The 17567-nt window shown below is 30.1% G+C and overlaps 2 protein-coding genes across 2 annotated transcripts; one reads left to right on the forward strand and one right to left on the reverse strand.

Annotated features, from left to right (window-relative positions):
* Positions 1-4816: 4816 nt before the first annotated feature.
* LOC139862690 (protein transport protein Sec61 subunit gamma-like) lies at positions 4817-6033 on the forward strand. The gene is made up of 3 exons (XM_071851314.1): positions 4817-4978; positions 5091-5208; positions 5872-6033. The coding sequence occupies exons 1-2, from the start codon at positions 4885-4887 to the stop codon at positions 5204-5206; spliced, it is 210 nt and encodes a 69-aa protein (XP_071707415.1). The 5' UTR covers positions 4817-4884; the 3' UTR covers positions 5207-5208; positions 5872-6033.
* Positions 6034-6795: 762 nt separating this feature from the next.
* LOC139861837 (large ribosomal subunit protein bL27c-like) lies at positions 6796-9260 on the reverse strand. Its single transcript, XM_071850359.1, has 4 exons — positions 9115-9260; positions 8741-9035; positions 7300-7401; positions 6796-7214 (listed from the first exon to the last, which is right to left on the reverse strand). The coding sequence occupies exons 2-4, from the start codon at positions 9029-9031 to the stop codon at positions 7020-7022; spliced, it is 588 nt and encodes a 195-aa protein (XP_071706460.1). The 5' UTR covers positions 9032-9035; positions 9115-9260; the 3' UTR covers positions 6796-7019.
* Between the last annotated feature and the right edge of the window lie 8307 nt (positions 9261-17567).

Below are 17567 nucleotides of genomic sequence, written 5' to 3' on the forward strand. Positions count from 1 at the left end.
GACCCAACACAACCTCTCAACCATTCGTCCAGTCTGTTTCATTCAGAAATAGCCCACAAAAAAATATATATAACACGTATTATATCATGATTTCTTCTTCCCCATACTTGTTCGACCAGAGGGCATTCAGGCATCACAAAATTCAGTTCATTGATCAATTTAAAACTTGATATCCAATAAATACCCACTCACTTGTGATCAATAACTTTAAAAAAAAATTAAAAAAAAAAGAAACCCCATTTGTTGCTGCTCGTCGCTGCATACTTTTAAAAAAAATTGATTTTGATTTTTGATAACGTTTTAGATCAAACTCATAACATAAAATAGATTGTAATCCACTCCATAAAATTATTGGTATCGTTAATCTCAGTCAATTCGCAACAACAAACTTGAATTTCTTCAAGAACGATTTGGTTGACTTTTATTTCAAAAACCTTTGACTTCGAAATTTGAATTCAATTTAAGGAATTAGAACAAGAGATTTTGCAGATAGTTTAAACTCTAGATTCCTAATCTTTCTGCATTTTTGGATTTTGAAGAACGATTCGACATCGAGCTTTTGATAAAAGAAGGTGCGTACAGAGAAAAAAAAATATATAAGCTGTTTCTTTATTTTTTTCTGATAAATCCCTCAATGAAAATACTTTTGGTTGATAGTTGATAATAAGGATGGAAGAATTGAATGATTTAAGCATGGGATGATTGGTCTGGTTCGACAAAGAATCACAGATAAACAGAACGACAGGAAAAAAATGAGATAGCAACCTGTGATATCAATAATGGGTATATATCTATAATTAATATTAATATTTGTATATATATATATATATATATATATATATATATATATATATATATATATATATATATATATATATCAATCTGTATTTTATATATATATATATGTATTTATATACCTATCTGTAATTATATATCATTTAATATTAACTAATATTAATAAGTGTTAATGTATTAATGATATTGATATTATTACATTTATATTAATAAGATTACTAATTTTTAATAATGATAATAATGTTTTAATTTAATAGGAATACCATTATTTATAATACTAAATATAACAAATTATGTATATATATTTCAAATAAAAATATAAATAATAATTTCAATAATACTATATTAATTATAATAATTATTTATATTATTAATGATAATATTATTATTATTAGTAATAATGCTATAACAATTTATATATATATCAAGTTTCATATTTGTATGTTATATTGATATTACTAATTTTTATATTAATATTGAAAATAATACTAATATTATTATAACATTTATTTCTAACTTGGGATTACATTTAATATTATCGTTATTATAACTTTATTAACTATATCCTATTTACTAGTTATCTAATGTATAGAATATTTAATATTTATATATTTAATGTATTTTATAATATATATGTAATATTAATTGTATATAGAAGTCATATATATATTTATTTTAAAAACAACTTAATTATTCTATATATTATTTTAAAGTATTATATACTTATTAATTTTTAAAGTATTATATATATACTTATATTTATATTTGCATATATATAATTTATTTACTTATTTATTCACACACAATTTTGTTCGTGAATCGTCGGAATTGACGAGGTTCAATTGAATTCATGTAAACAGTTCCAAAATTTTAATAATTAACTTTACAGACTTTGCTTATCGTGTCGATTTCATATAAAGATCAAGTTAAAATTTAGTCGGAAATTCTCGGGTCGTCACACATGAAGAAGGGTTCATGTTTTGAGTTGATGTAGAACAATGTTAAACTAAAATTAAAATTAAATTTATTTAAAATAACAATAAGTCTATCATTCTATCCTTTACAAAATAAAAATAAATCATATTATTCTTACTAGGTTATAACACGCAATTTTGCGGGTTTTAAATATAATTTTATCGTTAACATAATATAGTATTTATTGTATGCAATTAAATTGGGGACATAAATTTATATTAGCTACATATAAATTTATATTGGCTAGAGATTCATAAGATTTATGAGTCAAATATATTAAGTTTGTAGTATGAAAGATAAAATCTAAATATCGTAACACTTAAATAATACAGTTTTACAATCAACCTATAACGTGAAGAGTTCTTTTATAGTAAGTTATTTGTTTACATCGAAGACACAGAGATTGTCAAGCTTCGAGAGGAGACTGATAATAGACAACTTAATGTCATTATTCTATGATAATAGGCGTGAGTTTTCAATAATGCCATTACTGTTTGTCTAATTATGAGTATTTCTTTGGTTTTTTGTAAAGTAGTTGCAGCATGTAAGGAAAAAATGAATTATGTTGTGTTGTAAATATAAATTTGCTTTTGGTATGTTAATAGTTGAATATTAGTGAATAGAGTATGAGTTTATGGATTTTTGTAAAACTTGAGTATAATGATAGAATATAAATTATCTCAATAAAATAATTTTTTATGATGTTTAACTTTCCAATAGCATTAGACATATGAGTCATATAATTTATTATAACACATGTGTCTCCTTTATTAACGAATGATTTTTCAGTGAAGGTATTTGCTAAATGGTCTTCTAATATGCAAATTTGTTCTTTAGTATCAAGGTTCTCTTTTATGATATAATATTTTATGAATAATTTTTTTTTAATCTATTAATGTGTGAGTATCAAGTGGTCAATAACTATCTGAAATCATTATTAATATGAACATTACTAAGTTAATTTTCTAAAACATTGAAAGCTAATAATTTAATAAGTATAGCAATATGAGAGAGTGCGATTTAAAAAATTTGACTGTAAATTTTACTTGTTTAATTAAATCAGACGATCGAAATCCACCAACCCCATAATAGGTAATTGTTTAAGTGTAGAAATGTTGATGATGTGTTAAAACGTCATTAACAATAGAACTGCATGAGAAATATCCGAGTTTGTGTCGTTTGACGCCATCGCTTTACTAATACGTTGCATAAATTCATCATGGTTTCCATAGCAATTGTAGTAAACTTCAACGAATTTAAATGGATTTTCCAAATATTTATTATTATAATTATTTATGTTTCCTAAAATTATAAATATAAATATTTTTATTTCTTAAAAAGAATAGTAAAATCTACCAGTGAGTGTCATCCTTGTTTTTTAGTACATGATATAAGATGAGTATATTAATAATTTTTAGGTAGGAATATGATATAGTAAGATTATATGAAAAATATTAATCTATAAATTAATACTTAGTTGCCTTTGAATACTGTTCATTACTATTACTATTACTATACTATCTAAAAGACAAAACTTTGTAGCACTATTTATCAATATTAATCAGGGGTATTTTCATTATTTCACTTTTTTTTTTGTCTCCAACGATAAAAAAGCAACTTTCGTAAAAGAACCAACCCTTCAATGTTACCAAAAGATGTCGAAAAAAATTCTATTTTACAAATAAATCAACTACTTTTTTTTCCCTCAACGATAAAAGAGGCAAATTTCATAAAAGGAACAACCCTTCGATGCTACCAAAAGATGTCGAAAAACATTCTTTTTTACAAAATAGATCAACTAAACGCTAAAAAAAGCAACTTTCACAAAAGGAACAACCCTTCAATGTTAGATATCGAATTTTTTTTTTTTTTTTACAAAATAGATTAAGACTTTTTTTTAACTCGCATTCAAAACGGAGCCTCCGGCGCGAAGTGAAGGCTCCACAACGAGTTGTTATTATAAGCTTACTGTTTTGTATAATGATTGTAAGGTGATAACTTGTCTTTTTTTTTGCTTGTAAAATGGATAGATAGAGTTTTGGGTGGATAAGGTGTATGTAAAACCAGCCCAACCATTCTTGTATTGTTTGACTTTTCACAATTTGTTAAAGGTCAATTATGAATCTACTTTCTATTTTGTGTCACTATATATATATATATATATATATATATAGGCGTCATAGCAAGGATGTCAATGGATCGGGTGAAGCCGTATTCATATTCATATCTATTTATTTTTTTCAATCCATATTCATATCCATTTATAATAATTTCATCCATCCATATCCATATCCGTCGGGTGAAGCGGGTTAATGGATAATTATCCATATCAATTTAAATTTATTTTATTTTTAGCAATTATAAGTGATGATTCACTGTATACGATCAAAAGTAATATTTCTTAATAGTTTATGCGATCGAAAGTCACATTTTTACTAATCTATATAACAAATGGTCAACAAATAGCCTATTAAACATGTAAAGATATCGATTACATGTAAGTTGCTTACGTTTTAGTTACATGGAATCACATTTAAACCACCAAAGTACGATAAATACATTTAATGATTTAAACAAAACAAAATATAAGAAAATATTTATATTTTTAGGGAAAATATAAAGAAAGACGAGTATAACTAATGAAATATCACTACATAAATGATATAAATTCGAGTGATAAATTTATATATTTAGTTATTTCGGGTGAAAGCGGGTCATCCATGGATGAAACTTTTCATCAATATCCATATCCATATCCATATCCATTTTGGATCATCCATATCAGTATCTATATCCATTTAGATCATTCATATCCACGAATAATGGAGTGAATCGGGTGAATATCTACTGGATCGGGTATCCATTGCCATCCGCTTTTCGTTTTGTTATTCAAGTTGGTTTGCCACTTTGCCTAACAGATGTGATAAATAATTAGATAAAGGACCAAAATAGTACATTTTACAATTATGGGTCAAATATGTAATTTCTACAATAGTAAGGTGAACGACTTGCTCTTGTGTTCAACGCGTATAATAATCGGATTATAGTTTTCTCCGCATCTCAATTCAAAACCCCTAATTCTCTTTCTTTCTAGATCTCAATTTACTTTTTCAAATGGATGCTTTAGATTCAGTTTTTGAGCCATTGAGAGAGTTCTCAAAAGATAGTTATCGTCTAGTCAAGAGATGCCACAAACCTGATCGTAAAGGTATTAATTACACCATTTTTAATTTTAATTTCAATTTCGCTCGTTCTAACTATGGATCTCGATCTCATGTTTCAATTTGAAGTTATTGTTGATTTAAATTTTATGCACGCAGAATTCTCCAAGGTAGCTGTCCGTACGGCTATTGGATTCGTGGTGATGGGATTCGTAGGGTTTTTTGTTAAGCTCATCTTCATTCCTATCAACAACATTATTGTTGGATCTGTTTAGAGGTTAGATCTGATCTATTTTAATTTAATATTTGTTAAAGTGTTGATTTAGTCTATGCATGTGCACTTGATCATCATGTTAATTAGGTTAATTTGGGCTTGTATCTTTCATTAGTAGTTGAGATTGTAAACGTGTTGTAATGAAATGGTACTAGTAACACAATTGGCCTAGGTGTGGTGTATGTTATAGAAGAAAATAGGTTAGTTTCTCAAGCTAATGGGTATGAAATGTGGACATTGTGTAAGTATTGATCAATGAACATGATCTCTGTATTATAATCTGTCAAATTCAACCGCAAGGAAGTTAGTTTGTTCATAATTTGCAATTGTACTGAAATTTATGTTTATTTGTATTGGCATTTGTTAATGTAGTTATCATAAAGTGTTTGATTTGCAAGAATGAATGTGTGTTGTATGAGTGGCCATGTGCATATAAGTTGTAATGTTGTCTGTTAATTCTTATTATAAACTTCGAATCTATCAATAGTTGTCTTCCAAACTGACACTAGTATATATTATGACTTGAGACCCTCCTCTGTTAATTATTCGCGTGCTCGTTAAACTGGATTGGTTCAGAACTATACATTTGTAATTTGTTTGCTGATAGAGAAGATTACTTGATGAACTTGTATTACCATTTTGGCTAACAAGTGATTTTGTTTTCAGGGCATAACAATGGCAAGGACTGCATGGAGGGAATTAGTTGAGTGCGAAATGGTTTAAAAAAGAGAACTGATGTATTGTAGTAAACCTTTTCGGTGTTTTGTTCAAGTAGAATGACATTTGGTATTTGATACCTTCATGTTAAATCATATACTAGCTTTTACATTTTCTGTGTTTTTGGTTACGTCTTACGTTTTACCTTTCTGCATCTTTCTTAACTTCTTAGCCTTATGGAATTAATCTGGGCTGTGTTACTTCTACTGGTAGTTGTTTATGTTTCATGTTAGACGAGTTGATGTGTTATGTTCTGATGACTGGTTGCATTTGTTTACCTCCAGGATTGTATATTCTTTTTTGGGATTGATTCTGTTGGCACTTTCATTATTCGCAATTTTAAACCTTCCCTATTATCTATTCCCTATTATCTATTCTAGTCTAGAAACTAAATACAATCATTATGACGTTTGTTTGTTTCGGCTTCTTACCTTTAAGGGTTCAACCCTTTTGAACCCCTCCTTTGCCCGTCTCTCTGCACTTGTTGTGTGATCACTCTAGTTGACAACCTTCAATGGTTTATAGTATCTTGGCTATGTTTATTTATTTATAGAGCATGATGAAAATTCCATGTTTAGGTGTTCACTAGGTACGAAATATCATTTTCGGGTGACATCTACTTTCGTTACACCCAGTTTACCACTTTGCGACATCATTTGTTTATTTGACATCAGTGTCCTATTTGTTGGTACTGCAAGTGCTAAGTACTTGGATGCTTTTGCTTTAAATAATGATGATGATTCTCTATACTAACATCTTTATGGTGATTATGATCGATGGGGAATGTAATCAAGGCTGGCCGTCTTCTGCCCGTTCTCTTAGTTCTTAATACTACCACAACGTTTATTAGACTCCTGATGGTATCGCATAACATTATAAAACTACCACAACATTTATTACCGTAATAAGATACTTGATATGCCGGCATTGGTTCGAGGTTAAACAACTTTAGTACTTACAGGCAATTTCACAAAATAATACGTAGTACTCCATATTAAACATACAAAAAGAAGTAATACTAGCGAAAAATGCTAAGTGGCTCTTTCATGAAACATATGCGGAAGAAGCCAACGTTCAACACTATCCATGTATTACAATCAGCAATCGGGGTTTTCAACACCGATTTCAGTGGCAGTAGCTGAAGCCAGTACCAACAGGGGTTCAGCAAATCCCGCTTCTCTAAGTTCCTTTCTTGCTTTTCGACGTTCTCGTTGTAACCTGAACGACTCTCTCTTTCTGTTTCTGTAACTGTTTGGGTTTTCAGGCTGCACTTCACGTGGGTAAACACTTACCTGTGGTTTTGAAAGCATAAGCAAACTGTATCAAATGAAAGTGGCTGAAACAATTAAATGTATGATTTCAGAAATTAAATTTCACCTTCTTCCTATCAGGCCCGAACTTCTCAAACTTCACTAATCCATCAATTAAAGAGAAAATGGTGTGATCTTTGCCAATCCCGACATTCTTTCCTGGATGGACCTGAAAATGTAAAGGGCAAAAGCTATTAATGAGTAGGAAAATGGTATGTGTAGAAGCGTCTTACAAGATTAACTTCTGGTCATGTTATGTTTCTAATTCTAATATCGAGCAGCTGATAGTATGGACTATCAGAGCAAGCTGGAGTTACAATAGCTTAAAAACTACGTACATACAAAGGCCTAATCCATATCATTATAAGAAAAAAGCTAACTTAGCAATACTCTATATTGTAGGGCACAAGGTATACTTAGTAAAGAAGCTATCCACTAATTTCTGCTAACTTGAATCACAAATGAATCAATGAAGAGGCCTAGTAAAGGCCTCTCAGTAGATTGCAAGGCCAAGACCCGTAGACTCCAGAAGGAGCTCTCAAACGGTTCTAATTAGTTATGCCAAATGAAACAGACTAATCTAGATGTTTGACCATTGGGCCTTAACAACAGTTTTAGTTACTAAATTCCAAGTGCTCACAATTTTAGGCATACTCCCTCTTAGGATCATCATATAAGATACTAGAACTAGAAATGGACAGAACATAAAAAAATGGTGAGTCCACTGTCCATTACATTAATCAACCTCTATATACATCAGCTTTAATAAATTTCAATTTAAAGCAAAGGTTGTCCCCAGTAGAACATGTAACTAATGGCCTCAAAGTCTCGTTACCAACTGCAAAATTGTCTCCCGCAGATCATGCAACTAATGACTTAAAAATTTGTTACCAACTGCAAAATGGTGTATATAGTTCTCCAATTTAACCATTACTAAGTCTCCATACAGGGAACAAGTCAGAAGGCCCAGAACTAAACAACCATTTACGGTGCTCAAAATAACCATCCGTTCAATGCTTAAAATACATACAACGATCAAGTAGATTAAGCCACAAACCTCAACCAACTATTATAGGTTTATGTTGGCGCATAACTAGTTTGTTTTACACAACCTTTGATCTAAAAAACCACTATCAAGCTCAAATAATGAAATAAAGAGTACCGAACAGGGCTTAATTAGCTTTAAATTTGATTTTACACATCCAATCTCACTTATTCTAATGAAATTCTATATTGCTAATCATATTCTTATTTCTTATCATATATTCGTATTTCATATACATTATATTATAACAATAACAATTAACAAAGTAACTATATCATAAATTCTAAGACTATTCAGGCCTAGGTAGTAACCCAACCACATATATATTGCATATATCTGCTATCTACTATCTATATGTTATAAAATCCAGATAATTGCATGTCTGTACACATATACATATGCTTTAGGGCTTAATTGTACATTTAAAGACTAATTCAACTTCACACAATTACAGAGTAACTACCTTAGTTCCACGCTGCCTAATGATGATAGCGCCAGGTTTCGCAACTTGATCACCATAAATCTTCACACCGAGCCTCTGACCTTTTGAATCACGACCGTTTTTAGTACTTCCAGCTCCTTTTTTGTGCGCATTTTGAATCGTGAACGGTGTTCTCACCGGCAACGTAATTGAAACCTTGCGAGCTGTTGGAACAGATCCAAAATCTCCTTTGAAGAATGAAGCAGATGAACTTGAACCAAATGAGAGTCCTTTAAATGCTCCAATTAAATTAAAACTGACAGCTGTAGCCATCACTCTGCAAATAAAATATAGTGTGTTACAATTGGAATTATAGATATATATGTATAGATAGAGTTAGGGTTTGGTGTTCTTACTCGATGAGAAGTGAAGAATATTTGCCTTCAGTGAAAGATAAGATTTGTTGAAGACGAAATTGATATAGTTGTGTATGAATGAGTTATGTACCTTATCCTAGGAGTATACAGGTTTATGGAGGTTTTCTGTGGATAAATTTTCTGATCTTGACACGTTTGTTGGAATAAAGTAAAAAGGGATTCAATATCTCATATTTACGATTGAAATGACCCGTGAAGTTACGGGTTTGTTTGAACAAAACAATTTAATTTTATGTTTTAAGTATTAATTGAACGTAAATGTTAAAGTTATTTAGTTTAATAACTCGTAAAATCACAGAGTCCGATTAAGAAACTCGTCAGCTGAACATTTCATCAAACACCTAAAATGCATATTAAACAATTCACATTCGATCATAAGAGATAATATTGGTTGTTATTTTATTTTAAAAGTGTAAATTAAAATATAAATTTAGAACTGGTTTCTTTTACCTAGCTTTTATACCTTCTCGTAATCAATTCAAAATAATTAATTAAATTAATTCAAAATTATTTAATTTTAATAATTAAAATAATTATTAATAAGATTTAATAATAATAATAATTAATTAATAAGATTTAATGTTAATTCAAAATTATTTAGATTAATAACATCACCAATCTTGCTTAGATTTTTTTCTTTTATTTTTTGATTTATTTTTTAACAAAAGAATTAGGCTAATAATGAAATCGTCATTATAAAATTTTAATAGAAACTGTAGATTGCACCGAATGAAACTTGAAACAGTCAAATCGAAGTTTGGTTGTTTTTTCTCTCTTTCAATATACGTATTTAATTTAGTTTTCAATTCGATTTCGATTTATTTTTCAAAATTCGGTTAAACCGAAACAAAATTGAAGTAATGTTTATTTTGGTTAGATCATCTTTTTTGTATTAATTATTTTAACCATAAATAAACAAAATTTGAATTCGATTGAGTTCAGTTCGGGTATTAAAATTTGAATCCGGTTACGATTTCGATTTTGACTTCAAAGTTTCAAGACCGAGTAACGGAAACCATACTGATAGACACCCCAACTTGTACTACATAGCAGATACTTATTAAAAGTTAGGAAGTGTTTAATAAAACTGAATGATTAAGCGCTGAATGGTTCATAATCACAATGATTCAATTGAGGTTGCTTTTGAATGGGGTTGCTTTTGAAAAACAATAATCTGTTTGATAATTATTTTGAACGAATAATATAAATGATGTAAAATTATCTTATTAACCTTTGATATGAATAATAACTACATTATATGGAGTAGTTGTTTAGTATGTGTTGTTAATATAATTTAAAGAGATTATCACATACTAAGTGGTTCAACACTGAATGTTGAATGATTAAATATTCAGCACTAAATCATTCAATTTAAAGGTAAACAAATCCACCCTTAAATATGTGTGACTATTTTGTATAATTAATATAAGTTAATTGCTTTTGAAATATTTTATTATATACATAATCTTTTGTATGATTAATATTTTTATTTTGTATAATTAATATAAATTAATATATTTATTCAAATAAGGTTACCTAGCAAGAAGCTAGAAAAAGCCAAACAACGAGATTACAAAGGGTTACACTAGCTTATAAGCCATGCAAAAGAATATATATATATATATATATATATATATATATATATATATATATATATATATATATATATATATATATATATATATATATATATATATATATATATATAGGCAGGATCAATGGGAAATAACCAATCGGGGGGAGCGGAGGGAAGCAAATTTTTTATTTTTTTTGAATTTGTTTTTCAGGTATCAAGATCACACGAAAATATGAATATTTAAAAAATACACTTCGTGATGAATGTTATTATTTAGTCGCGAAAACGATCGACAAAAATAACATTCAAGATAATATTGATCGTGAAGAATGTTAACATTTTTTTTCCATGTTTTGTGAAGTAAAATTTAGCCCGATTTAGAGTTTAGGGTTTAGTGTTTTGGGTTAAGTCCCTAAACCCAAAACTCTAAACCCTAAACTCTAAACCGTTCGTGTTAAAAACTTAATCTAAATCCTAAATCTAAACCCTAAACCCTAAATTTCTAAACCCTATAAACCCTAAACTCTATATATATATATATATATATATATATATATATATATATATATATATATATATATATATATATATATATATATATATATATATATATAGTGGTTGGATCAAGGGGGAAGTAACCAATCGGGGGGAAGTAACCAATCGGGGGGAAGCAAATTTTTTTTTTCTTCATTTTTTGAAAAAACGTTGTTCACGAACATTATAGATTGGATGAAAATACGAACATTTAATAAAGACACTTTGTGATAAATGTTTTTATTTTGGCGGTAAAACGCTCGAAGAAGTAATATATAACAATTATCGTGTTTTTCGAGCGTATGTTGAGGTTTCAGACATTAGGATTTAGATATTAGGGTTTATAGGGTTTAGATATTAGGGTTTAGAAATTTAGGGTTTAGGGTTTAGATTTAGGATTTAGATTAAGTTTTTAACACGAACGGTTTAGAGTTTAGGGTTTAGGGACTTAACCCAAAACACTAAACCCTAAACTCTAAATCGGGCTAAATTTTACTTCACAAAACATGGAAAAAAAATGTTAACATTCTTCACGATCAATATTATATTGAATGTTATTTTTGTCGATCGTTTTCCCAACTAAATAATAACATTCATCACGAAGTGTATTTTTTAAATATTCATATTTTCGTGTGATCTTGATACCTGAAAAACAAATTCAAAAAAAAAAAAAAAAATTTTGCTTCCCTCCGCTCCCCCCGATTGGTTACTTCCCATTGATCCTGCATATATATATATATATATATATATATATATATATATATATATATATATATATATATATATATATATATATATATATATATATAGTGGTTGGATCAAGGGGGAAGTAACCAATCGGGGGGAAGCAATTTTTTTTTTTCGTTTTTTGAAAAAACTTTGTTCACGAACATTATAGATTGGATGAAAATATAAACATTTAATAAAGACACTTTGTGATAAATGTTTTTATTTTGGCGGTAAAACGCTCGAAGAAGTAATATATAACAATTGTCGTGTTTTTCGAGTGTATGTTGATGTTTCAGACATTAGGGTTTAGATTTTAGGGTTTATAGGGTTTAGATATTAGGGTTTAGAAATTTAGGGTTTGGGGTATAGATTTAGGATTTAGATTGAGTTTTTAACACGAACGGTTTAGAGTTTAGGGTTTAGGGACTAAAACCTAAACCATAAACCCCAAACTCTAAACTCAAAATGGGGCTAAATTTTACTTTACAAAACATGAAGAAAAAAAAACGTTAACATTCTTCACGATCAATATTATATTGAATGTTATTTTTGTCGATCGTTTTCCCGACTAAATAATAACATTCATCACGAAGTGTATTTTTTAAATATTCATATTTTCGTGTGATATTGATACCTGAAAAACAAATTCAAAAAAAAAAAAAAAAAAATTTGCTTCCCTCCGCTCCCCCCGATTGGTTACTTCCCATTGATCCTGCATATATATATATATATATATATATATATATATATATATATATATATATATATATATATATATATATATATATATATATATATATATATAGTGGTTGGATCAAGGGGGAAGTAACCAATCGGGGGGAAGCAATTTTTTTTTTCGTTTTTTGAAAAAACTTTGTTCACGAACATTATAGATTGGATGAAAATATAAACATTTAATAAAGATACTTTGTGATAAATGTTTTTATTTTGGCGGTAAAACGCTCGAAGAAGTAATATATAACAATTGTCGTGTTTTTCGAGTGTATGTTGATGTTTCAGACATTAGGGTTTAGATTTTAGGGTTTATAGGGTTTAGATATTAGGGTTTAGAAATTTAGGGTTTGGGGTATAGATTTAGGATTTAGATTGAGTTTTTAACACGAACGGTTTAGAGTTTAGGGTTTAGGGACTAAAACCTAAACCATAAACCCCAAACTCTAAACTCAAAATGGGGCTAAATTTTACTTTACAAAACATGAAGAAAAAAAAACGTTAACATTCTTCACGATCAATATTATCTTGAATGTTATTTTTGTCGATCGTTTTCCTGCCTAAATAAGAGTAACATTCATTACGAAGTGTCTTTTTTAAATGTTCATATTTTCGTGTGATCTTGATGCCTGAAAAAAAAAATTCCAACAAAAACGAAAAAAGAATAAAATTTTGCTTCCCCCCACTTCCCCCCGATTAGTTACTTCTCCATTGATCCTGCTATATATATATATATATATATATATATATATATATATATATATATATATATATATATATATATATATATATATATATATATATAGAACGGCAGTATTAAAATCACTAACGTTTGACGGGGCATTACCCTTGCACCCACGCGCTAAAAATTAAAATGTATTTAGTGATCTTGTATTTAAAAAAATGTTTGAATTTAAAATTAGTATGAATATATAAATAGATTAATGAGTATTCCATATAAATTCAAATAGAAAAGAATAATTTGACTTCAATGAATATACATTATTGTGTACCACTTCTACACATTAGAAAACTCAACTTATAATAAAAAAGATTTAGCAATTGTAATAGACGTTTGAAGTTTTAAATCTTCATAAAAGTGTTGTATAACCAATTTGACTATGTGTACGACCAGACCTTTTTTGTAACTAAGAATGACTTACTTGAAGGATTGATTGTTGTTTCAAAAAAACATGTGTATCGGCAGGGACATGTTAGCCCTGTGTTGACTTTGTCAACCCATCCAGCGGTCCCCGGTAGCCCACTGGAGCCTGGCGAAGGATTGATTGTTATATCAAGATTTAAAGTTTAGGGGCTAGAGATACTTGACAAGATTTGACAAAGTATTGATGTGAGACTTTTATTAATCTGAATCGGAATTCATATGATAATAAACATTTAACACAAGGTTGAAAGCCTTTTAATATAGTTTAATAGTCAGAACTAAAATATAATGCTAGACAGAGAGAGAATGTGTGAGAGAGAAAATAGAGAGAGAGAAGGCGTGTTCGGCTAGGGCACAGAGGGGATACAACGGCGACGACTTTCAGCATCGATTCAAATGGTCAAGCAGAAGCGATCTAACATCTTACATGTTTTTCAACTATCCGGGAGAGTTTCAAGTGGTTGATTTGTGGAAGACCTTCAAGCCATATGGAGCAGTAAGGGACGTCTATGTCGCGGGTAATAGGTTAAAGGGAGGTGAGAAATATGCTTTCGTTCGCTTTGCCGGTGTAACAGATTCAGACTCAATGTTACGTCATCTTGAAGGGATCAGATTTGATGGGAAACCTATTAAGGTATTTAAGGCTACCAACAGGAAACCTAAAGTTGATGGACCCAGTATTAATGTTAGATCCAGATTTGAAAACACTAATAAGGATGGTGAAAGGGTCTTCAACCATGGTTATCGTGATGAAAGAAAATTTAATGAGGTGCTAGGAAGGAAGGATAATGATCTGCGCTACACTTTAAACCAAAACAAAGAAGATCTTAGGTCAAGATTAAATTCTAAAAAAGGCTGTAAGGAATCCATCCAAACGTCACTTGATGATAAAGAACTCAAATCTGTTTTTGTCAAAGATGAGGATGGCAATGATGAGGTTCTCCAGTTTGCAATTGTAGGTGATGTCATTAATTCCTTGGTTCTCAATAACCTTGAAACCATTTGTATGGAGGAGGGTTTGTTTGATGTTCAAGTTAAATGTCTTGGAGGTTTGAGCGTTATGTTAATTTTTAAAGATGAAAAATCTGTGTGTGAGGTGATTAATCATAAAAACCATCCACTCTCAAACTGGGTTCACAAAATTAGTAGATGGGATCCTAGTCTTTGGCCTGAAAGACGCATGGTTTGGCTTGAGATAAGGGGCGTGCCACCACAATGTTGGAACGAAAAAACCTTTATGTCAATTGCGGAGTGGTGGGGAGTGGTTTACAGGTTAGAAAACTGTGAGATAACAAAAGCCACAAATTTAGAATACGGCAGGGTGTATGTTAAGTTGGAGAATCCAGGAAAGGTTAAGGATTTTATTAGTCTACAACACAAAAAGAGTTCATACTTTGTCAGTGTTACAGAAGAGAAAAGGAAGTCGAGAACCCCTGGTGATGATTTAGAGAGTGTTGATTTGAACACATGTGATACCAATGTTGTTAACTCCGATGATTTTCCTACCGATGATGAGTTCATGGGTCCAACAGATAAGGATAATGAGGATGAATCAATTGAATCGTTTGATGAATCGGATGGTAGTGATTATCCAGATTCCGTCCACATTCCGAGATTCAAGCCGGCCGGAGTTAATCTCGAAAACAACACCAATTGTCAGGCGAATAATGGTATGTTAGAAGATGAAGACCAAGAGTCAGGTTGCTATGTGATTGGTGGTTTATTTGAGGATAACGAGGAGGTAGTGGGAGAAACCCAAAACGTGGAGAACAAAAACCCTAGTCCCAAAAAGTTTTATGATTACACGCGTGGGACTGCTTCTCCAATGAAAGATAATCCGGATGATTTTGTTGGGCCAACTCCTGATGCAAGCCCAATTGCTAGTAAAAATAGCCCAGAAGGTATTGGAAACAGTAACTCTGGTAAGAGGAATCCCAAGGCCCAAGCTAGTTCATTGAATGGCCCACCAAATACCAATAACGTATCTGGGCCTGAAAATAAGGGAGGGCCAAAAAACAAGCGTATTAAAAAACACACTAGGGCTCAGCATAGATCGAATGAGGGGAAGAGTAGTTCACTTTTTACTCAGAATGGGAGATCGACTGCTAAGGGTACTTCACAATCTAATCAGAATGGTGGGACAGTTGACGTTTCTATATCCAATGATTGTTACTGGGGCACCGTGTGTAACTGGAAAGCATCATCTCGCATAATGAAACTGAAAAGGCTTGCACGAATGAATGAAAGGTGTGATGGTCGATTCAATTGCAAGAATTGTAAGAGGAAAGGGGGTTCTAAAAGAAGTAAATCCAGGATATCAACTAAGAGTTCTGACATAGGTTTTTCTGTGGGAGGGTCAATCAATGATGTTGAAGTTAAAGAATTTGGCGAGGGTATTGGCCTTAACTGGCCAACTTCCCAGTAAGTCATATCCTTTTTTATCGCTCGTCTTTGTTTTATAATGAAGATCCTTTTGTTAAATATTAGAGGTTTAGGGGTTGCGGGTAAATTCAGTTGGGTTAGGGGTTTATGTTTTAGTGAGAAGCCGGATGTAGCAGTATTTCAGGAAACAAAGTGTAGGAGTCTTAGTGAATATTGGGTTCATCAACTGTGGGGTCATAGTGATATAGGGTTTGCTCAAAAAGACGCTATTGGGACCTCGGGTGGCATGTTAGTGGTGGGAGATAATAGTAGGTTCAAAGTTAATTGTGTGGTTGGTGGGGATTTCTTCTTGGCTATTAGGGGTAATTGGGTGGGTTTTGGGCATGATTCTATAATTGTTAATATATACGGTCCTCATTGTGAGGGTGATAAAAAGAAAATGTGGGATGAACTTGATAAGCTTATGATGGGAATAGACACGGGTTGGGTGTTATGTGGAGACTTTAATGAAGTTCGAGATCATACGGATAGACTAAATTGTGTGTTTCATGAAGCCAGAGCTAGAAGATTTAATGAATTCATTGTTAGGAATAGTTTAATTGAGGAACCGATTAGAGGTAGGAAATTCACAAGAATCAGTGATGACGGGCTAAAATTTAGCAAACTTGATCGGTGTGACGACCCGGGAATTTCCGACTAAATTTAAACTTAATCTATATATATTTTCGACACGATAAGAAAAGTCTGTTAGGTTGGATCTCAAAACTTTTGAACTGTTTTCATATATTCAATTGACCTTCGACCATTCCCGATGATTCACGAACAATTAATTGTAAATAGATATGTGTGTATGTACATACATAAATAATAATTCGAAATATAATTTGTTGTAGCAATAGTAATACTAATATTATTATTATCATTAATAATATTAGTATCATTATAATTAGTATTATTATTATTATTATTATTAATTATTAATAATATTATTGTTATAAATTGTATAGTTATTATTATCATTATTATTATTTATTATTTATTGTCAACATAATCATTATTAACATTATCTTTATTAATAATTATTACTATTATTATTGTTATTAATTATTAATTATTACTATTAATATAAATAGAAATATTATCATTATTATTATTATTAGTTTCACTATTATTATTAATAAAATTAATATTAAAAACTAATGCATGTATAATTAACATAATTATGTTTTCTTCATATATTTAATATACAGATATAGATATATTTGTTATACAGCTATACAAATTCAGTTATATATAAACACATATATGTATACA

Source organism: Rutidosis leptorrhynchoides, chromosome 8 (genome assembly GCF_046630445.1).
Source record: "Rutidosis leptorrhynchoides isolate AG116_Rl617_1_P2 chromosome 8, CSIRO_AGI_Rlap_v1, whole genome shotgun sequence".
NCBI classification, from domain to species: Eukaryota; Viridiplantae; Streptophyta; class Magnoliopsida; order Asterales; family Asteraceae; genus Rutidosis; species Rutidosis leptorrhynchoides.